General features: G+C 38.7%; 1 protein-coding gene across 11 annotated transcripts in view; it reads right to left on the bottom strand.

Annotated features, from left to right (window-relative positions):
• Nucleotides 1–24708, bottom strand: part of MAGI2 (membrane associated guanylate kinase, WW and PDZ domain containing 2) — a 735464-nt gene that overhangs the window by 286721 nt on the left and 424035 nt on the right. For all 11 annotated transcript variants that reach the window (XM_021384489.1, XM_021384488.1, XM_021384490.1 and 8 more), the window contains one exon: nt 21804–21923. In XM_021384489.1, the coding sequence (XP_021240164.1) occupies nt 21804–21923 (120 nt within the window). The remainder of the gene's footprint in view (nt 1–21803; nt 21924–24708) is intronic.

The following is a 24708-nucleotide window of genomic DNA, read 5'->3' as shown; positions in this document are numbered from 1 at the left end:
GAATTCAGTGACACACCTTTGCTTCATACACACTTTCATGTCAGTCTGCCCCTCTGCTGCTATCTGTGACATGGCAACAAAATGTAAAGGAATTGATGCTGCCACACTGGGAAAAGTCACAGACTGGACATATTTATATCAGAAAAGGTGGTCTCTTGTTGGAATAGCTTGTCTTCTTCAAGAAAGCAATGGGAATTCTGTTCTTTAAACAAACACAACTGTTTGGGTAACATAAGCTACATCTCCTCAATAAGGTTTTGGTTATTTGAATAGATAAGAAAGTATGTTTTAGTGTAAGAAAACTTTTAACCAAAAAACCATTTAATACAATTCAAGACTTAATGCTTTTAATGTATAAATTAAAATTATACATCATTTATGGTATCAAAACATTTGCTCTTATTCAAACTACTGCCATTTTCAAAACTATTCAGTGCGTTTCAGAATTAAGCATTTCTTATCCTTCATATACACTTTTTTTGATCTTGTTTCTTTTCTCAGAAGGTTTTTCTAATATTAAAAGGCCAGTCCTTTTTAGATCTTTTTGGAACTTTCCACATCATGGTTATACATCCTCCCTTCTTTACTGCCGTATTTGTCTTCCATTCTGCTGTTGTTATTGTGGTTATTTAAAAATTATAGTGTTTTTCTTGTTCCTTGTTTTTTGGTTGAAAAGAAGGAGAATTTTTACTTGTAGGGCAAGTTTGATTTGCCTGGAACCTAAAGGAATTGCTCTGAACTGTAGGAGACATGCTCAGATATAGTTCTGTTTCAAATCTTTCTTTATTGCTGTGCTTTAGAAGTGATACTATCTCAGACTCATTGATGTCTGTTTTACTAAACTTATTGCTACCTCAGTTCATTGCCTTTGCAATCCAATTGCTCTCCAATTCTAGGTGAAAGATACTCATTTTCAGTTAGTTACTGATGGTTCTTGTGGGGCCATTCAGAAATGTAACTGTTGTGTGAAAATGTATTTTAAACACAGATCTTCAAAAAAGCTTGTAAGTTATCTAGAGGAAAAGATGTTATAGCAAAGTATATCTCACAAATAGAAGCAGAGAGAAAACTGCTGAACCTAGAAAGTACAAACAATAACAACGAAAAAGAAAAAATGTATATTTATTAGAGTACAAAATAATCAAGAAGCTAGTGAAAAATGGAAAATCTGGTGAAAATGATGACAAGCTATTGTATTTATTAAGACATGTTTTTCATGGAAACAAAACATTAAATTTTGACAGAGAAGTTCTGTGGGGATTTAAGATACCTAGTCCATCATAAGCTACCACTGAAACCCATTAGTTTGGAAAAGGCTATGGAAGCTTGAAAGTTGCAAAGGAGCACTTTGTACTAACAAGCATCACCCCTGAGGAGATAATAAAAGAATCGAGTAAGAGAGCTCCTCTCTTACATTTGCTGTAATGAAAACAAGAATGAGAATGTATCAAAGGAAGAGCCACAAGTCAGTGAAGGTGTGCAGGAAAGAGATAGTGTCAGCAGAGGGCAAAATGAAGTAATTCTAGCAGGGAGAGAGAGAAAGGATGTATTCTTTACTTAATTTGACTTGCAAATACATTGTATCAGGAAAAAAATGCTGGCGTAAAGTCATTAATAAACAATGATAGCTGGCATTCAGGCCCTAAAGGAGGTACAAGGATGGCCTAGCACAGAACATGGAACTCCTAGTGTGATTGTGGGGGCAGGGATTCCCTTCCACGGCCTTGTAAGAGGAAAAGACAATTTGCACCATCAACTTGATGTTCCCTAAGTGCCACAGACCACTGAACTTTTCAAAATGGAGCAGATTGTCCTGAGGGAGATCACACGGCATTTGCAGGACAACCAGGGGATCAGGCCCAGCCAGCATGGGTTTGTGAAGGGCAGGTCCTGCTTGACCAACCTGATCTCCTTCTGTGATCGAGTGACTCGTCTGGTGGATGAGGGAAAGGCTGTTGATGTGGTCTACCTAGACTTCAGCAAAGCCTTCGACACTGTCTCCCACAGTATTCTCCTGGAGAAGCTGGCAGCCCATGTCTTGGACAGGTACACTCTTTGCTGGGTAAGGAGCTGGCTAGAGGGCTGGGCCTAGAGAGTGGTGGTGAATGGAGTTAAATCCAGCTGGTGACCGGTCACGAGTGGTGTTCCCCAGGGGTCGGTGCTGGGGCCTGTCCTCTTCAATATCTTTATTGATGACCTGGATGAGGGCATTGAGAGCACCCTCAGTAAGTTTGCAGACGACACCAAGCTGGCAGGAAGTGTCAATCTGCCTAGGGGTAGCAAGGCTCTACAGAGAGGCTGGATTTCTGGGCTGAAGCCAGTGGGATGAGGTTCAACAAGACCAAGTGCCAGGTCCTGCCCTTTGGGCACAACAACCCCAGGCAACGCTACAGGCTTGGGGCAGAGTGGCTGGAAGACTGTGTAGAGGAAACAGACCTGGGGGTGTTGGTCAACGCTCAGCTGAGCATGAGCCAGCAGTGTGCCCAGGTGGCCAAGAAGGCCAATGGCATCCTGGCTTGTATCAGAAATAGTGTTGCCAGTAGGAGTAGGGAAGTCATTGTCCCTCTGCACTCAACCCTGGTGAGACCGCACCTTGAGTACTGTGTCCAGTTTTGGGCCCCTCACTGCAAGAAAGACATTGAGGCCTTGGAGCATGTTCAGAGGAGGGTGACAAAGCTGGTGAGGGGTCTGGAGCACAGGCCTGATGAGGAGCAGCTGAGGGAGCTGGGATTGTTCAGTCTGGAGAAGAGGAGGCTCAGGGGAGACCTTACCGCTCTCTATAACTACCTGAAGGGAGGTTGTAGTGAGCTGGGGGTCGGCCTCTTCTCTCTTGTAACTAGTGGCAGGACGAGGGGGAATGGCCTCAAGTTGTGCCAGGGGAGATTTAGGCTGGACATTAGGAAATACTACTTTTCTGAAAGAGTGGTCAGGCACTGGAATGGGCTGCCCAGGGAGGTGGTAGAGTCACCGTCCCTGGAGGTGTTCAAGAAACATTTAGACGTTGTGTCGAGAGACATGATTTAGTGGGGTTATTGGTGGTAGGTGGATGGTTGGACTGGATGATCTTGTAGGTCTTTTCCAACCTAGCTAATTCTATGATTCTGTGATTCTAAAATCAGTTCCAATATGAACTACACCATGGATGAAATAGCTTTTTGTGTGTTTGTTTTCCGAAAAAGCATACTTTCCCCAAATAGACTTGTGCTGCTGTAAGCGAAATAGTCCAGATTCACGTTTTTCCACCTCATAATATCTACTGCATTTCCAACCACCCTACATTAATTTTCAGTACTTCAAAGTTTTGTTCACTAAACATCCTGCAATTCTGCATCACTTGCAAAAGATGTTTCTTTTGAATACCTCCATATTTCCTCTAATTTCACCTGCTAATTGTTTTTTTTTTTTCCAATCATTTTTTTTGCCTTGATTCCACTTCTCCCATTCTGTGATGCTTTATGATAAGGTCCCAGGTTACATATGACAAACTCATTCAAACACTGAGACAATAATGCCAAAGCAGTGAGGCTGATGCAGAAAAGACAGTGAGCACTGACTGGAACAAGCACAGTAAAGTGACATGTTGATAATTTATATCTCAGGTCTAGAATTCTGAGCATCTGAGTGCCAAAAACTAATAACAAAAAGGATGGGAAATCAGGAAAGAATTCATTCATTGATTCTCAAAAATATTTAGAAAGTATTTAGGGATACTTTAGAAATACTCTCAGGAGTGTCAAACCCAGATTAAGAAGAAAAATTATTTAGGATGGCTGTATTGGATATAAATAGGAACAGTGGATTGATGCTGTGCAAAAGGAAATCTTCAGCCAAGTATCAGGAAGCATTTTCTCAGTGGTAGGATGTTAGATTACAGGGCTGTCTCCCAAGGGAGGTAGTGCTTCAATGTATGAGTCATTTAAAATTAGACTGAAACAAAGCACCTGCAGATACCGCAGGCAACATAGCTTTGTTGGCAGGCAGACAATCTCAGTGACCTGACAAGTCTTAACCAGCTCTCCCTTCTATCATTTCATTTAATTTTCTTCTGTTCATATTCAGGAAAATGGGAAAAATAGCATTCAGTGAAGCACTTTTATTCATTTCCTCAAGTGCTCGATTACAAATGAAAAATACATAAACTATCATAAATATTCAGACATCTGATAGATAAAACTGATGATCTACTGAACTGTTCTCTGATTTATGATGTTATTTAGGAAGTTATTTTAAAGCATCCCCCTTCCTTTCCCACTACAATGATGAATTTTGTTTGCCAGAAGGTGAGACAGCGGTAGTCAAATACATAAATGAGATTTAGTTATACCTGGAATTATTATGGTTAGAGCATTTATTTTTGGACTCCTACTGCTTGAAATATCTAACTTTGCAGTCACTGAGTGATGCCAGAGCAAAATGGTAGCAAGAGAAAGGAAGATCCTAGTAGAAACCATTAATGAGTTAACAGCAAGGAGTATTCTGTCATTGTATGTTACAGAATATAGGAGCAAAAAATGTAGAATGAGAAATAAGAGTTCACTGTAGTTTAAACCAGGATAGCTGGTAACATCCATTGCAGAAAATGAGCACATGACTTCCTTGACTAGTAATGAGGATTTTTAATACATTTAACACATTATATGTCTGAAGAATAGCTAATAGAATATCAATATTTAGGTAAGGGGCTTGGGGGAAGAATGTCTTGAATACCCAAGAACATACTGATCCATTATTCTGACCTTGGAACTGTGCAAGGCTTTAAAAACTCTTCAAAGAAGAAACACAGTAACCTGATCTCTGTTTAATTTGGAAGTTTTAATTGGAGCCTTGTTTAGGAAGGGACTAAAATAACAGGGTTCCTTTAGCTTTGCATGACAAGGATAGGAGAAGACAAAGATGCTACTTTTGTTGGTAAGGGGTGATTGTAAGTGTGAAATGAAAAATGAATTGGTATCTAAACATTGTATTTAATGCCATTTCAGACACAGTAGGCTGTCCTCTGTAGTGCTCCAGTAACTGTTCCAGAAAAATGCAAATTTTCTAGGTTATGTATCTTATCTTCCACTCTCACATGGAAATGATGCTGGATATCATACATACAATGGTACGTTAAAATGCAGAGGATAGTAATTTTAAGGCTCTCAATTTCCTCACAACATCATGTAAAGGAAATACAGTAATGACATAAAAGTGAATAACATGGGCTTGCAAGGAACAAAGGCCAGAAGTTAGAGACTGTTTCCTAAGTAGAACAAGAACAATGATCAGAACAGTATTTCCATGGGACATAAGGGCAAAACTTATTACTGTGAGGCTGATCTTGATAAAACAGCAGAAGGATTCCAGATTGGCATCTATTTCTTAGTAAGACCCTAATGATGCAGAATGAGGGAGGCTCTTGTGACCAAAGCATATAACCAGAAGCATGCGAGGCTGGACAGTGTGGTGCAGAGAGCTGTAAACTAAGAATTATGGGGAAGGCAGAGATTCCTCAACAAACAAGTGAGGAAGCTGTAGATCTGGTAGGCAAGTCAAGGGCCAGGGAAAATGGCAACTTAAAGGACACTCCATTTAATAAAACAATGCTGAAGTGGAAGCTAAGCATAGCATGCAACAAAGGAAATGCCTGTGGTACAAACCTTATAGGGAAAGCTCTTGAGTCTTCTGGTGAGCACACCTGGATTCGCTGAAATAACTTGACCCTTTCTACTCAGTGCATTCTATCACTCTTATATTGTGTATTTGATGAACAGTATTGACACATGTAATGAATCCAGGGGTACACCACTGGTGGCCTCAAATCCATTTTGTAGATTATAGAAGATTTCTCTTCTGCAGGCTAAACTGTCCTAACTGACTCATACTCACCTCATCAGAAAGATGTTCCTATCTCTTTATCACCTTCATGGCCCTTCGCTTTTATTGCTCCAGTATGACCACAGCTCTCATGTACTGGGGAGCTCTGAAGTGGACACAGTACTCAGATGTGGCCTCACTGGTGCTGAACAGAGAGGAAGGATCACCTCCCTTTACCTGCTGACAAAGACCTTTTATTATGCAGTCCAGGATACTGTTGGTAATTTTGCCACAATGGTGTATTACTTGTTCATGGTCAGCTTGTTGTCCACCAGAAACCCAAAGTTGTTCTCTGCAGAGCTGCTTCCCATCCAGTCAGCCCTGAGGACATAGTGGGCTGATGAGGCAAGGATGAGAGAGCTGGAAAAGTTCAGACTGCTAAGGGAAGTCTCAAGGGAAATCAATCTGTATAATAAATACCTGATGGGACAGAAACAGGCTCTTATCAGTGTTGCCCAGTGGCAGGACAATAGGCAATGGAAAAAAATTAAAAACTGGTAAACTTCATCTGAACACAACAAAAATTACTTAGTGAGGGTGGTCAAACATTGGAATAGGTTGCTTAGAGAAGCTGTGGAGCTGCTAAGATATTCAAAACCCAACTGGTCACGGTCTTGAATAACCTGAGATAGCTAATCCTACTTGAGCAGGGTGGTTGGACTAGATGATTTGAAGGGGCTCCTTCCAACCTAAAGGATGCTGGGATTCTGTGAGCCTGTGATCTGAGGATGATCATTCTATAGTCTGTGCCAGACAGAACAAGAATAGACAGACTGACAATCTATCAGTCAGATAACAGTCACTGAAATGTCAAAGTGTATGAAACTTAATAATACCAGGTTTACTTATATAACTAGACCTAGAACTTGACCTCTACCTGTCAGATTTCTTTTGCAGTCCTAGGGAATTTTACAGCTGACTTCCTCTAAATGTATACTCATCAGGGCTGCTGATGAAAACGGTAGCTTGTCTCCGTATCTCTACCCAGTAGGGTAAAATGTTGATGCATTTCACTGCCCTCTGTTTGAAGATAATTCGGCCCTTGAATATATTTCCCTGTCTGCTAAAGACATCTTCTGGGACACTAAACAGATCTTTAGTAGCAAAAAATGTATATAAATAAATTGCATCTACTTAACTCCTTTGGCACCTGTCATTTAACTTACTGCACCTAAAGTTAGAATTGAAGTCCTCAACATAGAGAAAAGAACGCCTCTAGGGGCTGCTTAAGAGAAAGAAGCTATACACTTAATGTAACAATATGAATAACCTCCCAGTCACATGCTGTTTTTCCTGGTGAATTCTTGACTTGTTCACACAATGAAAATGCACAGTATTAAAACATTCAGGAGAAATAGCTATTCAATGCTTTCAGTGCTTATTTTTATCTGAATGCTGTGTGCCTTCATGCCACGTATCACACAAACTTTTGCAGTTGATAAAGTAGACATGCTGTGAAGAGGTTTTTTATTCCTTAATCAAAGAACACAAATAAAACATTAAAGATAGCTGGTTTGTTTTGCCTTCTTTTTCCTTGAAAACTTATGTAGAATGGGGCTTACTACTGAAACCCTTCTGAAAAACTGTATCTCAAAAACCAATGTAGTATTGAGCACCCTCAAAATGAGAGGTGGAAAGAATGAGATAAAGAAGTAAAGAAAAGCAATTATTCTGTAAATTGCAGTTCAGTTGCATGAAGATTGCTATAAAACTAGATCACTACATTTGTCCAAACCCTTTTTACAAATAAAGCAAATAAAGGCATACTGACAATCTAACAGGTTATGGCAGTGCTGAAAGCGGTGGAACCTACAAACTGTAATTAAAGTAAGAACAAAAAAATACAGTTTACAAATATATAAACAGCATATTGTAAGAAAAATGTGTTTATGAGAGGAGAAACCTTTTCTTGAAAAGTGTTACTGTCTATGTAATGCAAGTTTCTTCCAGAACCTTGTTTATCTAATCAGAGTGCCACTCTTCAATAAGAGGATTTCTCGAGCTCATACTAGCTTTCACTATTGGAAAACACTATATTAAAAAATCAGGCTTTTTACAAGCCCTTGTACCATTAAGGCAAGCACTCCAAACATTCACTCTAGCAACTTAAGATGAGAAGCTGATGAAACTTTCAAAAACCTGAATGATTCTTTTCAGACTGTGTCCTTTAATCTTGTTATGCCCGGAGTGATTGCTCTTTTTCTCCATCTGACTTTCACTGACAAAATCACTTGTACCAAGAGTCAAAAATCAGTTTAGAATGCAGTAAATTACTCATAATAAATCAAACAAAAAAGCATACAGAATTGCATGAGCAGAGATTTTCTAGTCTGGAAGGCTGCAGGTGCAGGCTCTACCCTGTCTTGAGTCAGCCTAAGCATTAGTTTAGAAGATAGTATCATCCTGTCACCTCATAACCTCCCCAAAATCCTTGCTCCTTTTGTCTATGAGCTTTTACAAAAGAGTAAGGGAAGAGGTTTACTGAACCACAATCAGTTTTGCATCCTCATAACACAAAGCACCTTCCATTGATTCTGTTCCTGCCAGAAATTTATGACATACCCTTACATAAAGTCCCAGTAAGGAAAAGTCAACATTCTCATCCCTTCTGCAGATAGCAAAAAAAAAAAAAAAAAAAAAAAAAAAATTTGCTTTCTTCCATTCAAGGAACTGTATACTCTTTGTCACTAGAGCCTTGCGTTATCTAGAAACCTCCTCCCTAACTTTGCTGGTAGCCCCTCAATACAAGGGCTCATGAAGTAGCAAAGGCTACTAATAAAGTAGCAAAGGAACTAATACTGTAAGGATATTGCCAGGTGAGGTTATGGAGGGTGCTTGGTAAATAGTGCTCTAAGGGGAATTCTTCTATTTCCATCATTTTTATTTGTGCCTTTTCCCTTCCCAGCTATATTTCACCACTGAGTGTATATTGGCACATGTCTTCATACCATCTGTCCCCTTTCATATTTTTTACAGCAGAATCAGAGTTTTAATTCGAATTTTCATTGATTAAGAGATTTTTTATCCTGTCTCAAGCAGGATAGAGGTTTTCCAAAGACAATAACAATTTCAGCATCCTACAAGAGATTTTATTGCTATTTGATTTAGCTGTGGGATTTCTATGCTAAACAGAGTACCATTCCAATATGGCTGCAAAAATATGAAAATTAAATGTGTGCTAGGGATTACCAAGAAAACTACTTGCAATCAACATTTGCAGAGAGGTTAGAAAGATTTTTTTCTCAAAGGACTCTCGAATATGAACCTGTGAATGCTCAGTGACTTTTGATTAGGTCTAATTCATAAAGCAAACTACTGTCTGACATATCCCAAGCGCCAGTATTGTGAGGAGACTCCAGCTTCTTGGCACTCTCCTTGTTCATCTGACACGAGTGAAGAGCTCCTCATAATAGTGGTGGTACAGGATCTGCTCCATAGCCTGTGTCCTCTGCCACTGAGTTTCTGACAGGACTTGCACACATTTAGCAAAGGAGGAGAAAGTGCTTGCACCTTCTCACTTTTCTCTATACAAAAGTCTTTCAAAACCTTACCATAGAAAACCACTAATGGGATATTTCGTGATAGTAAGCTATCTACTTAGCTTACTATAATATAAAATGGTACTGGGGCTGTTATAAGCCAGGCTGAATATAATTCTCTTTAACAGAATGAGTTAAAAATGCTTAGAATGAAATTTTTCCATACCAGAAACTAACTCTCCTAGTAAAGCCCTAAGTTGCAAAATCATTCAATTTTTCCATTTCTATATGGTTAATCTATTTATTGTTAAACTGGGCAAGAAGGTAATTGTGAGCTACACCATTCCCAGATCTTCCCAGTGATGCAGCCTTCCACTTCTTAGGATGAAGGAACGCTACACTCACACTCCTAAGAACCATTCAATCACTGCATTGTCTATTTTCCATTGTCCACCCTGGGTTAGATTACCAGTATCCTTTTATTCAACACAACATTCACCCCTTCCTCCTTTCCTTGCTTATTTTCCACCACCCCACCTACGCGACTCTGCTCAATTCAACATTTCCTTTTGCCTTTCCAGTTCATGCTAGCACCGGTTGTTACAAAATAAAATCCCTTTGCATCTCCCCACTGCTCCTGACATCCCTGCAGGAGGAACTAATTATATCCACACTATGACATCACTAATCTTATGATTTCATACCTCCTTTGAAGCGTTTCTATGTATGATCATGACAACAATCAAATTCCAGTCCACTGAGACCTACTGCTGTTGTTTTTTTTTACCTTCTTGTGCTTCCCCTACTGACTGCTTTCATCTATTGTCCTTCATCTAATGCTGCAACCATAAACTCCTGAGGAAAAGGCTGTCCTTTTCTCTCTGCTTTTACTGCACCTAGTCAGTGGCTCCTGGTCTTTGCCTGGGGCTCACTGACACCATAGCAACAAGAAATAAGGTCAGACTGGCTCTTTCATTTAAAGCTCCTATAACCTCTATGCTTATTAGGGGTGAGCATTCATGTGCACAGAACGCAGAGGAAGAACTGTGTCATTAGCCTACAGTCACCCTCAATATCTGTGAGAGACCCTATGTAGATATCTATTCCTGGACAAAAAGGTGAATTTGATTCCTTTTCATCATTTTAGAAGTTTATTATTCTCCTCAGGCCTATGAGGAGAATTTTTTAATTGTAGATTTTCTTCTGGAGCCCCAAATTTGGTGATGGAGAATGTAATCTAATTTAGGGGTGAGCTAAAATCACAGTAACATTTTTCTTAGCATTCCTCTAATCTCAGGAAGTCTCAAGAATGGTTAGAAACCAACATGTTGTGATAGTGACTAACTCGCATCCTATCTCTTCCTGGTGGTGACTGAAGGAGTTTAGTTTTTAGGTAAAACCAAATTCTGAAAATCCACTCAGTTTGCAGACATTGTGACACCTTCTCTCCTGCACAATTCTCAGTGCTGGTGCATTTTTCTTGTGTAAGACTTTACTGCATCCTTAGAATCTTTTAACATTTATTCTATATTCTGGACTACTATTTTTTTTCTGTCTACATGATGTAAATCACAGAATCAGCTAGGTTGGAAAAGTCCAACCATCCACCTACCACCAATATAACCCCACTAAACCATGTCTCTCAACACAACATCTAAACATTTCTTCAACACCTCCAGGGACGGTGACTCAACCACCTCCCTGGGCAGCCCATTCAAGCACCTGACCACTCTTCCAGAAAAGTAGTATTTCCTAATGTCCAGGATAAATAACTGGAAATAAATAAATAAATAAATAATGTCCATAAAATAACTGCATATATATGCCATCAACTGGATTACTATATTTCAACCTATACCATAATATCTGGATTTGATTTTTGTCCCTGTCTCCATTATTTTTACTGAAAATACAAATGAAAAATGAAGCCTTCCATAGGCAAAAAAAAAAAAAAAAGTATTCTTTTACTTACAATGTAAAACACAATAATTATATTTGAATACAGTATAGCTTATTTTAATTTTTTTTTGTTGTTTCTTTCTTTAATCAGAAACTGCTTCACTTTGAAACAAACATGGCTTTCAGAGTTTGCTTTTTGTTGGCCTTTTATCTTTTTTTAATTAGCTCACTTGGGAAGTAATGTAACTGTTTTGCTGAAAAAGTTGTATCAGTGTATACTGTGTGTAGCTGAATCCTTCTTTTCAATTAACCATTCAAATCCTGGCACTTCTCAGACATTTATATTGAATTACTCCACACTTGGCACAGCCTGCTTCCCTCAATGCCTTTCATTTTCCTTAAGATCATCTAGATAGGAAGCAGCCCATTCTTTTTTTTTTTTTTTTGCTGGCAAGCAACAAGGTGCACACCTTTGTTTACCTACTGGGAGTCCACCACAGCAGCCACAAACAAGGCTGTACACAGTACTGGAAAGCCTTAGAATACCTCACTATTGAAACAAGTAAGAAAAGCCAGGTTTCAGAAAAAAAAAAAACAAAACAAAACCAAAAACGCAAAACAAGAACAAACAAAACAAAAAACCAGAACAATAAAAACCAAACAACTCCTCACAAGGTCATGAAAATGAATTTTTATGCCTTGCTGCAAAGCACTTTCTGCTGAAAGCACAGAAGTACAGAAATTACAGTCCAATCTTCATTAGTACACAGAAACCATATGTTAGTTTTATAGGTCTTTTTTTGAAAAACCAGGGAGGAGTCTGAGGGTCACCTTTGCTCCCAGAGAACTCCACACTACAGATATGTCAGAAGGATGACACACTGTTCTCCAAGAAGAAAAGCAGAAGCATGTCCTGAATACACAGGATAGAAGGAAAGACAATAGAGAGAGCTAGAATTGGTGAAGGACATGAAAGAGAACAGGAAAGGTTTCCACAACTACAGAACTAGAAAGAAGACTGGGGAGAGTGTGTGGCCCAGTGTGGTAGACGATCAAGTGATCGGGAGCACGTAAAAGGTACTCAATGCCTTCACTGCCTCAGCCTTTATTGATAAGGGCTTCTGCTCCCAGGTCTTTCAGATCATTACTTAATGGCAAATTCTGGCAGAAAGAGGTGCTTCCATGGTACAGAAAGATCAATTTAGGTACCGCTTTGATCTTCTGGACGTACACAAGTCTGTAGGAACAGATAAGATGCATCTGAAGGTGCTGAGGAAGTTGGCTTGATGTTACTTTAGGGCCATTCTCTATCATGTTTGAAAAGCTGTGGTGATTAGGGGAGAATATAAAGGGTAATTGTTAAAACCATTTTCAGAAAGGCAAGAAGGATTCAGAAGAAGGTCTGTTCAGAAAAAAAAGTCTTTTGATTTGCAGGAGGTTGTTAATAGGAAACCACTGTAACAATTAGGAGTTTCTGCATGTGGTTTAGGAGGAACTTCCCAGTTACTGGACTACAGTTTGTAGAATCTTGCAGGTCACTATTTGCTAGAGGAAGGCAACCATTTTTTTTTTTGGCTGAAAAGGAATAATTAGGAATATTGCAAATACAACTGTGTAGTATCCAAAATGATATGAAACTCAAATCAGCTTCATAAGAATACAATTACATGATAATAGCATGTAAACTGGGTAGGATATTCAAACACAGTGTGTTCTCAGTAACGTATTAAACAATGGAGAATTCTGTAACTGAGCAATAAAGGTAAACATTTCTCCAGAGCAATGACATATGGCATAATTTGAAACTTGAGTGGTTAAATTCTTTAACATTCTTTGTAATATCCACAGACAAATACAGCTTATCTGTGCAATAGCCTGGTAGCACAGGCTATAAAGGGTTTGTCAGTGTTTTTTCAAAAGCAGTTTACATTTAAACTAAATTAGCACAACACATACTGGTGTTGTCAAAGTTCAGTTAGAAATGTATCTGAAATGTCCACACTAACTGGCTGTGTTTTGTACGAAGTCAAAACCAAATATGTCACATAGGCAGCATTTTTAAATAGTGTATGGAAGTAGACAATATTATAGACAGACTTTAATTAATCCCTCTAACTAGTGCAGTACTGTTTCTACTAACTACTTTTAAACTTTGTAAGAGATGAACTTTGGATTGCCACCTCTAGACATTATTCTAACATTTTAATCACATAATTATGAGAAAATTTCTTCCCAACGTTAAATCCAAATGTTCATCTCTTCCAGTTACATCACATTAGCTCTGGTTACTTATTTTAACTTTAAATTATCTTTATTCATCCATGGGGTTCACACATTTTAAATTCTCTGAGCTTCTCAATCATTACTCAACAAAGCTCTATCTGATGAGTTCTCTAAATGTATTCCCTACAGCCTTCTGGCTAATTTGCATTACTTTTGTCTGGACACTTCCATTTGCTAATACATTTCTTGTAGTGACTGCATAGAATTTTGAAAAATAAGCATGTCTTGGGATAAGCTGAGATATGGTCAACTTGGGTCAGAGAAAAGGATGAAGGTTAAGGTAATTTCCTGATTTCTCTTGTACAGAGATCCCCTTGGTGCTGTTCAAGTTTTGGTATAAAATAAAGTACACTGACAGGTGCTTCAGTGGGCCTGTTTGAGTAAAAGGGCTTTCCGGAGCTCAATGACCCAAACAAAAGGTGCTCTGTGGCACCTGGTCCTGTCCAATATCCTGGAAACACACACAAGCAAAGAAAAATGTTTTGTGCCTGAGTAACCTACATCCAGATGATTTCCTTAGGAAATTACCAGCTGATGTGATATAAAGCAACTCTGAGCTGGGAATAAGCTGCTGCTTGTGGTAGGCATTGGATCTTAACAGAAAACAAATTAGATAAATTGAATGTCTACCTGCACTTCTGCTGAACAGCGCAGAATTAGCCAGCAGAAATATGGGGTCTACTATGCGAAGTGTGACAGAGCTTAGTCTGACCTTGTGCCTGACACAACTGGTTAAGAGAAGCGTTACTCAAAGCCAACCATATCCTGGGGTGCACCAAGCACGGCATTGCCACCAGGCAAGGGAAGTAACTACACTGCATTGGAGTGGCCTCACCATGACTACTGTGCGCAGTTTTGGGCATCACAGTACAGAAAGAACATAAAACTATTAGAAAGTGTCTAAAGGGGGGCTGCAAAGATGGGGAAGGGTCTAAAGACGTGTGAGGAGTGGCTGAGGTCCCTGGGTTTGTTCAGCCCAGAGCAGAGCTGAGGGGAGCCCTCATGGCGGCTGCAGCTCCCCACAGGGAGCGGAGGGGCAGCGCTGAGCTCTGCTCTCTGTGACAGCGACAGGGCCCAAGAGCACGGCATGGAGGTGTCAGGGGAGGGGCTTGGGGATGGGGCTAGGGAAAGGTTCTGCACCAGAAGGCTGTGGGCACGACGCTGTGCTGCTGGAGTTCAAGGAGAGTTCGGACAGCTCTCTCAGACATATGGTCTGATTTTTGAGTGTGGAGCCAGGGATTGGACTCAGTGATCCTTACAGGTCCCTTCCAACTCAGGATACTCAGAATCATTTTATGATTCTATGAGGTAGAGCACTCGTCTGTACACTGGAATGCTCAGAAACACTTCTCTAGCCACCATCTGGGTGTACATCTCATTGTATTTCTCTGTGCCCTTGAAAACAGTTTCTGCTGTTAAATGATATGACTTCTTAAAGACTTTTTAAAGCTATGTCTATACATATCTACTCTGACAATCCCTTTGCTTACCATTTTATATCAGAGTATTTCTTTAACTACTATATTTAGATCGTAAAAAGGCAGTATTTTATTATTTTCATTTTGATTAATTTCCTTTGTTTCCTTTTGCTGCGGAGTTCTCAGGATGCCCTGTTCATAAGGGGACACTGCATACAGTAAGTAGGGGGATGTTTGAATTTCCTACAGTTTTTTACATGGAAGAAAGGAATCAAAGCCACTGGAGTCAAGCACTGTTGGTAAAGCCACTGTCAACACAGTGGTGTAATTAGCAACTCCATATCAACTTGGAGCAGTACTTAAGTCATACTTTAAATTTGCAGATCACAACATTACATGATTTCTGAGAAGTATTTCCCTGACTTGTGTCTCTGCACAGTCTAAATTTGGCTTGGAAGATGGCAATGAATGAAGGCCTATGCCATGCTTAATATCTCCTTGGGTTTGAAGACTCCGCACATCTCAGGTGAATGGAATCAGAGCACATCCCTGTGCCAGTAATACACCTGCCTGTGGGAAGAGTCACTGACAAGGCTTCAGCTACAACACACATTCACTTTCCCATGAGAGCTCAATAATGGTGACACAACTAAGAACAAAGAAGTTCACTCTTTGAAATTGTTCCTAAAAAATTGAATTTTTTAAACCTCAAATAAACAAGAACATTAAAGCTTTTTTTTTTTTTTTTAAACCAACAGGGTGTACTCAGCCTTATCTAAGGACTTACTATTTACAGAGAAAAAGGATAATGAGAAAATTGCAGCTAATATTCAGCCATGTAAGTCCGTCCAAAGGAAGCTCACAATCATGTTCAGTAGTTAAATAGCTTCAGCAAGATTTGAATTAACCAATGAACAAATTTGAGATAATTCCAAACAAATGGAAAAAAAGAACTTGGGATGAAATTAATGGCACAATAACTGAAGTGATTGTTTTTCATAGGATAAAATTAAGGACTGTTCTTTTATTGAGAAGATATGGTGTCTTTGCTGAAATTGCTGTTATGAAGGCCTGCTGAAGTAAACAAAATTCAGAAGAAAAGACTACTTGGTATGTTATCCATTGAAGTATTGGTTAAATCAATTTTTTCCTAAGTTTGTCACATCTTTAACACATGTGAGAAAGTTTTCCATGTCTGTATTTCTTACAAAATTCCATATGGCTAAAATCTCTTTTTTTATATCTGAAATGCATGTAAGTCCTTATAGATCAAAAAGTATATTTCTTTTTCCCCAGAGTGTGCATACACTCAAAAATTCTTGTTGTTTCTGTTACTGCTTATGCTTCTTTTAAAAGGCACTTCTACCCATAGACTGCATTGCTCTTCAATTCTTACATTATTAATACTTTGTAATGTCATCTTAAAATGACTTTCAATCATGTGTCTTAGCACATCTGAGTTTTGGAGTAATATTGAAGCTGTTACATTTCTGTTTATGAGCACTGGGATTCTTACCCAATATGCAAGGGCTGGTCTGAAAGCAATGCCTCCTGTTATGTCGGCCCACAACATCAGAGGTATATGTTGGTGGTATGGCAATAGAGGTTGAACCTTCCCACCAACATTCCATTACACTTTTTTTTCCTGTGTATAAATGGCAGCAGAGGGGCAGTCTGATAAAGGGATGTCTGACATGGAAGCACAGATGAAGCAAAGGTGTGTCACTGAATTCCTCCATGCAGAAAAATATACACCCTCTGACATTCAATGACGCTTTCTGAAGATTTTTGGAGACCAACCAGTGGATATTAGTAGAGTGAGGCAGTGGGTAGTGCATTACAGCAGTGAAAACAGTGATATGAAGACAAGACAAGCCACGTTCCAGATGGTTATGCATAGCTGTCATGCCACAAAATGAATTGGCAGATTATAACCGGGAAACTATATAGACCTGATCTAAGCTTCAGTACATTGGAAACAGTGGTGGCAATGTTGGAATACTGCAAGGTTTGCACCATGTAGGTCACATGAATGCTCATATTGGAATACAAAGAACTCTGCAGGCAAGTATGTTGGGACCTCTTGAACCACTAAAGGGCGGAAGGTGACAGTTTCCTGGATCACATCATTACTAGTGACAAGACATGGTGTCACCACTACAAGCTGGAGTCAAAACAACAGTTCATGGAATTGCAACATGTGAATTCTCCATCAAAGGTAAAGATCAAGACACAGTCCCCAGTGAGTAAAGGTGATGTACACTGTCTTTTGGGATAAGAAAGGGGTGATCCTCTGGCTTTCCTAGAATCCAGAGGAACCATCCACTCTGACCACTACATGCTCACAGACTACGCTTAAGGCTCAGACTTCCAGTCAGGCCATTTCTTGCAGCATGGTAACATTGGGCACCATACCAGTTTAAGACCATGGAGCACATGGTCAGTCTTGTCTCAACTGTCATACCACACCCACCATACAGCCTGGATTTAGTGCCTTCTGACTTCCATCTGTTCCATCTGATGAAACATGGACCTCATGGGCAACGTTTTCCTAGCAACAATGCCATGCCAGAGGTCACCTCCCTTGGTGCAGATATATATATATATTTTATGAGCACAGCATGTAGGCTTTTGTTCACTGCTGGCAAAAATGCATAGCTGATGGTAGTAGCTATGTTAAAAAATAGCGCTTTGTAGCTGAAAATTTGCTCTATGGTGTTATTGTGCTCTGTACTTGTAATTTCCATGGGAATAAATAGGAGGCATTAACTTTTGGAGCAATCTACATACTTTCAAGCATATTTTCAGTTTACTGATATGCTGCACTGACTGAGAAATTTTGCTGATACAATAAGAAAACAGGAACAACCTATGAAGTCAGTGATCCATGACGTAAGTCGCTACACAAGTTTTGACAGGTCGGAGAGATGACAGCATACCAAGCCAACCCTTCTACTGAAGGAATGGTAAAAGACAGTGGTAAAACACATACACAGTTTGTCTTGTTCTTACAGCTTTGTTATTCTGTATTTTATTGATTTGTGCATACTGTGCCAATTCAAAGATCATCTATGACTAAATCCATACAGGACATTCATTTCAGGGTTAGGGAAAAAAAAAGAGCATGGATTATTTTGCTGGCGGTTGTCCTCCTGTGCAACACCATTCCACATAGAGGCAGGTGGCTTTTACTCTGCACAGGAATAACTCCTCCTCTGATACAGAACAGTGGATATTTTATCTGACACCAGTACCTGTGTCAGGATTAAGTTGTATTTCCAATAAAGTTACCATTCTATGCCAGATCAGAATTCTTTTAATCAGTACAGGAAACTGGAGCTCTACTAGATAGAAACAAAGGGAAATCTTTAGGATATGGATGAACTATCTTATAAAGAGACCTCCAAATAAATGACTTTGATTTTCTTCTAACAGTTCGTGCTCCTAGTAGCAATGTACTCGTGGAATTCACTGAAATTCTATTACAAATTCAGAATTTAATGACTATCTAACTAAAATTGGTATGACTTGAACTGTTAATTTGAGTGAGAATGAAAGATAAACTTTTCTAATTTATCTCATTCTGCATTGAATAGTGTCACCCAGATTGCCACAGAGCTTTACCACAAGCAAATTACAAAGCATGCAGCAAATGTTTATGTAGCTTTACGCTTTAAGTAATTCATCCCATGAAATGGCTTGGTCTTTTTTGGCAGTTGCTCAAAAAAAAGCCATTCAGTTAAAACAGCCATGATCAGGCCTACCAAAATTAAATGAAAATAGTTACAAGACTGTTAAAACGTGCAATTTGTTTTGTTTTTATCATGACTACACTGTGGCATTTCTACAGAAATTTGGAATCCTGCAGTTATTTTCATTTGTCATGAAAGGGATTGCCAAGAAAGACATTCAGAGATGATGTATTGAAGAGGTCAGAGCATCCTATTTTTAAATTTTGAAACTTCTATCACCTAAAATCTATTTAAAAACTAGTATATAAGTATATATAATGTGTATATAAATGTGTTTCAGAAGAAGTATAGAAACATACATCCCTGAGAATTTATATTTTGCTTTTCTGTTTGTATTATTTCCCACTGGAATCAACAGTTATTTGCTTGCACCAGAACAAGAATTGACTGATGGGTAAGACTTTCTCATTACTATGAGAAAATTCCCATACTCCTAATGGTTCTGAATACTATAATGAGCAATACAAAGAGTCGGTGTCAATGCAAGTCTCCACTTGACCTTCTCCTCTGGGTTCTTTCTGATTCTCTTTATAATTTGTACAGTAGAAAGTAAATTGACTGAACCAACTCTAGACATTGCTACATGATGAAAAACACCACATGGAAACAGAATTTATCATTGAATTTAGATAAAAAAAGATAAGTCCCTTTTTGGTAGAGACAAACTGATAAGACAAGGGTAAATGGTTTCAAACTAAGACAGGAGATTGAGATTGGATATAAGTTTTGCTTTTTTTTTTTTCTTTTTTAACATAATAATGGTGGTGAGGCACTGGAACAGGTTGCCCAAAGAGGCGTGGATGTCCCATCACTGGAGACATTCAAGATCAGGCTGGACAGGGCTCTGAGCAACCTGATCTAATTGTAGATATCACTGTTCATTGCAGGGGAGTTAGACCAGATGACCTTTAAAGGTCCTTTCCAACTCAACAATTCTGTGATTCTGTGATTGCAGTCATGGTTGGAAAAAAAAATCAGTACAAGATGGTGGATCAGCTGAACTCTAGAAACTTAGCTAAATACAGAATGATCTCATCAAGACAAAAAAAATCTGAAAACTAGTTTAACAGATAATCATTTAAAAGACTTTAAGACTGATTCCAAAGGCCTTATAATACTTGTTGATAAGGAGAGAAAATTCAGCTCCCATAACATACATACTCACATAAGTTGCTAACCTATGAAAGGATGCAAAAGTCATGTCTTTGGGGGGGGGGGGGGGGCAGAACTGAAAATTTCTTTGCTCTGGTTGGTATGATTGTCAGCAGTACAATTAATCACTGAAGGCTTAATGAGCTCAGGAAACTTGTGACTGAACAAATAGCAAAATTCTTCCCTGAGGAAGGTACTACAGTTATAAGGAATTAATCAGGCATATAAGGAGTATAACTTAATAAGGCCCTGGCTGGAAGTTTCTGTATAAGAACAGGAGAGACAGCATCTGCAAACTAGGTATGTTTTACAATATGTTATCTATTATTTATTGATATATATAGAAAGATATTATGTTATTTGTCAGAATATACATTTGCTCACTGGGAAATCTGGAAATTGGTCAAAGAAAAAATTTATGCAGAAATCGGACAGTTGAGTTTATTTTGGTCTTCATTTAGTTTCTGACTTCTTAAGTTCAGTGAACTTGTCATCTGTGATGACAGAACGATGTGATAGACATTGTGTAGTCATGACTTCAGCCCTGTTTTCAAGCTAGGTCCTCAGTTGGCTTAAGGACTTACACTGACTTCCACAACCAGTATTTCACCTTGCTGTCCACTCAGCTCTGATAACTGGTATTAAAAGACACCTCTCAGTATCCCTCGAGGGACAGAAGAACACTGTAAATTAATCTAACCTAGCAGTTCAATCTCTACCAACTTGCTACCAACTAATGAAATTACATGGTCAAGCAAAGACAGATGACGCTTAAGCTCCTTTTATGTTAGCTTCAAACACTTAAGGTAACAAAAAATACTTAAAGAAAGGTTGTTACTTAATGAATGTAAGATGAACATAGAATTGTGGTGTTATATATCTATTAATATTTATGTAACTTCTACCATAAGATGTCAGACAGTGGGGAAAAATCGGAATGGAAAAGAAGATGTATTTTCCTTTATTTGACATTCTTTAATGGAAATCTATGTTACAATTTCTGTATTGATATAACTCTTTATGAAAATTTATTTACTTTCCAGTGAGTGCTTTGTGCTGATTAGGTGGGAAAGGATTGCATTTTCTGCTATTTATAACACAGCTAATGATTTTCTTTGGGGTGAATAGCTTCTTATTTATCTCCAGATGCTTTCCTTGACAGGTACAAAGTCAGGACAAAAAAGTCTTCATTGCTTTATCTGCTGCAAGGTAAAAATACAGGCCTGCTTCCTGAAAGTGGTTCTACTCATCCATGTATTCTCATATGTATAGGTCATTTTTCATAAGAAAAGGGTGCTCCCAGATATTTTGCTTTCAGAATTGAAGATTAAAGGATCTGTCCATTGCTAAACTACTTTAAATGCTAGAGTAATTCTAAGGAGCCCTGATCTGCATGAAACTGCTGGCTCTTTGCCCCATGTAGAGATATTTTCTAGCACAGCCACTAGGACAGCTCCTACCCTTCCACAATATTATAAAATTAATGATTTCCATTAACTTCATAAAACCCACTAGGTACGACATTGCAAATCCTTCCTGTTTTACTTAGTGAAGTTTCAACCTCTGACATACACTGGTATTTGCAGGTCCTCATACGTGGGTAAGTATCAGCCTTACAACTGGTTTCTGTTCTAGAATTTATTTATCCTATGTTGAAATGGCAGTTGATAGCTAAAATTTTATGGAAGTATCCTGAGGTATTTGCCATGAAGAACTAGTCTTTCTTTCCTATAACTGCAATGTCTTACACTGTTTCTTTCAATTGGTATAATATACTAAAGTTACAATGCACCCACCCGCATTTACATTTCACATATGTTACCATCCCATGTTACCATGGGACTCCACAAATTTCTTGCATCGGTAGCAACGAAACATTTATGATGGGATATGTCTCAATATAACACCATCATATTAGAAAAAGCATAATGGAAAGAAGAGAGAATTAGCAGTAAAAGTATACTTACCTTCATATGTTCCACTTTCTAAGAGAGCACCACTTTTCTCCAATTCCATAAAATCTTCAACAGTGATGAAAATATAGTCCACACCAGGGACCTCCCCCTCCTTATGCGGCCTTGTGGTGCCTATTAATAAAAATGAAAGACATGTCAAATACATGACCTAAATTTAGAACAATCTGAAAGTTTTGTAAAATTTACAAAGTAAACTGTTTATACAACACATTATGTAGCGCATCATCCTCTTAAGGATGTTTTTCAAAACCACATTGTTACACTTTTTGAAGCTGACAGAGGATATGAGACACCTGTGTATAGCTGGGCCAAATGCTCTTTGGACTCAAGTTATTTATTTTCACTGATGAAAATGCAAGATACTGATATACCTTTTACATTACTATTGAAAGAGCCCAAGTGAGATCAGGCATTCTAAGTTATCAAGAATTTCTGATGTGTTTTCATAGCTTCAGAAAAAAGTCTTGTCTGCAAATAATCAGTTCCATGCTCTTTTAAACATTTATTTAGTACACAAAACAATAAATCTGTAAGTAAATTTACAAGGATTATGTTCATATAGCTTGTTTCATGCCTTATGTGGACTTAATAAATAGACAGACTTGACAGATTGAGTAGTCCAGATCACCTGCCAACTATGCTGTCAAACTGCAAAGATACTTACATTTAGTTATTGCTTCTATTGTCATCTCTAGATGACAAAGTTCCATAAATGCTGAAAGACAGCATTTCATACATGCTGAGGAATGACTCAGATTTAGGTAGAAGAAGCTGAGATGTTAGCAGGGAAGAATTTGAATTTGACCTGATTTCCTAATAACCCCCTCTTCTTTTTTTTTTTTTTTTTTTAAATGACCAGGCTATCCCTATTTTGATTGAAAACATTCAAAATTCCATTTGGAGGTGGGTGATTTTTAGGTCCTTCTCAGACTCATTGTTTTAAACATCTTAATCAGTCAACTTTTATTTATGCTGTAGTGATTAAAACACGATTAAAAGGTTTAGTTTCAAGGTTGTCAGCAGTAGGAAGCTGATAGAAACCAAGTCTTCCACTTCCTGGACAGAAGTTTGCACAATATTGTAATGTTAAAAGACACTGTCTCTTCCTTAGTTACTAATCCACTTCACCTTAAACACTGTATTCTGGCTCTCATATTATGCAGCAGTGACTCAGGAATCTGTTCAGATCAGTCTATTTCATCCACTTTTTGATGCCTGTTATTCAAACATTGAATTTAAACCTGATGAATCATTTTGTGTGAGATCCTTTGTGAGATCAGTAAAACTAAGTGTAGTTGTCTACAGTTGTTTCACATGCATAAGCTATTAAAGTCAGATATCTTATCAGTGGTAGAAGCAAGAGAGCTATTCAGCTGCTTACATGCTAGCAGTTCAGTTCATTGAGCTATTACACAGGTCTCTTTTTGTGACAGGTGCCTAGGTTATCTCACATCAAAAGGAAAGTTGCAAAAAATATGAAGAACATACGGGGAAACCCGTATCCTTTTGGAACTGCAGTAAGGAGAGAAGGAGGATACGCTATGGTTCTTCATTTACTGCTAGTTTCCTGTGCTTAAGCAACTGAATTAAGCCCTAAAGTGCAGCTGTCAATATCATACCAAATCCCACACTTCAGCTAGTTGTAATGGAGATTTCTGTGCCATGAGCAGCACATTGGAAGTGCTACTTTTTCTCCTAGTGATTCCTGCTGGCTTGTGCTTGGCATTGGTGAAGCACTGGATGGCCTTCAGGGTTATCAAACCCCTTGTTGTCAGCACAGACCTAATGATATAATGGTGTCTTAGTTTATCATCTGGACTGCTCATCATAGGCATCTTTTTCTCCTCATCAGCAGAATGAGGGTCTATGGCAAAGACCTGAGAAACTACAGTTTTCAGAAGTCTACATCAGGAATATGTTTTGATAGATAAGACGCTCATTCTTTCAATGTCTATTTTCAATTCTCTTTTCATCTCAAAATTTGAAAGTAAAATCCTTCTTACTTGGTAGTTCATTTCTGAGACATTCATATTTACAGAAGTGGGTTCACTAGGATAATTACTGTTGCATTTCAGGGAGGGCACAATTAAAGCACTGAAACACTTGCTGCATCCTTATATATGCTGAATGTGCTCCATATGGAATATCTGACCCCTGGAGATGCAGCAGCATCCTCAAAGATCTCTAACCCCTTCTGGTAACTTTGCAGAAGCACACGGATCCCAGGAAGCCCATGAGCTCCTGGGAGCTCTACTAACAGATCAGGCATCAGATGTTTGATCTGCATGCTCTCTCTTGAGGAATGTTTCATTCCCACTATTGACAGGAAGAGTATCTTCATCACAGAACACCAGAGAAAAGAAAACTTTAGCAAATTAAGGCTATTTTATTCCTAGACAAGGCACTGGGAAGAAGCTTGCATATTAGATTGTAGCAATCAGAAGGACCAACACAATGGAAAAGGTGTTACAAAAGAGGGGGAAGGACTGGCACAATATCAAGGCGCTACAAGGGACGGGAGGTAGATCACTCACCCGTATCAGAAGATTCTGGGTTCACAGGGAAAGGCTTCCACCAAGGAGGGATCTCCAGAAAGAGACCCTTCCTCAGTGGTAGTCAGCCCTTAAATGAGGCCTTCCGGTCACACAGGTGAATTGCCTTCACCTGTGCTCCCAGGGCTGTGACTAGGTCTTTCCTCCAGGTACTCAATCAGTGGCTCAGGCCATGACAGCAGTTCCCATACAAGAGGGATACCAATGATTTACTGTTTCTTCAGGTTATTTTGTGATCAAACTAGGATCACCAAGAGTTGAACAATCATTGACGAATCAAAAAAATACAAGTTACATAAAATATAGTGGTAATTCCTGTTTTGAGTGGAAAGTTGAACCAGATT

The sequence above is a fragment of the Numida meleagris genome, chromosome 1 (genome assembly GCF_002078875.1).
Source record: "Numida meleagris isolate 19003 breed g44 Domestic line chromosome 1, NumMel1.0, whole genome shotgun sequence".
NCBI classification, from domain to species: domain Eukaryota; kingdom Metazoa; phylum Chordata; class Aves; order Galliformes; family Numididae; genus Numida; species Numida meleagris.
Note: the sequence above shows the minus strand (reverse complement) of the source record. Positions and strands in the feature narration are given on the sequence as shown.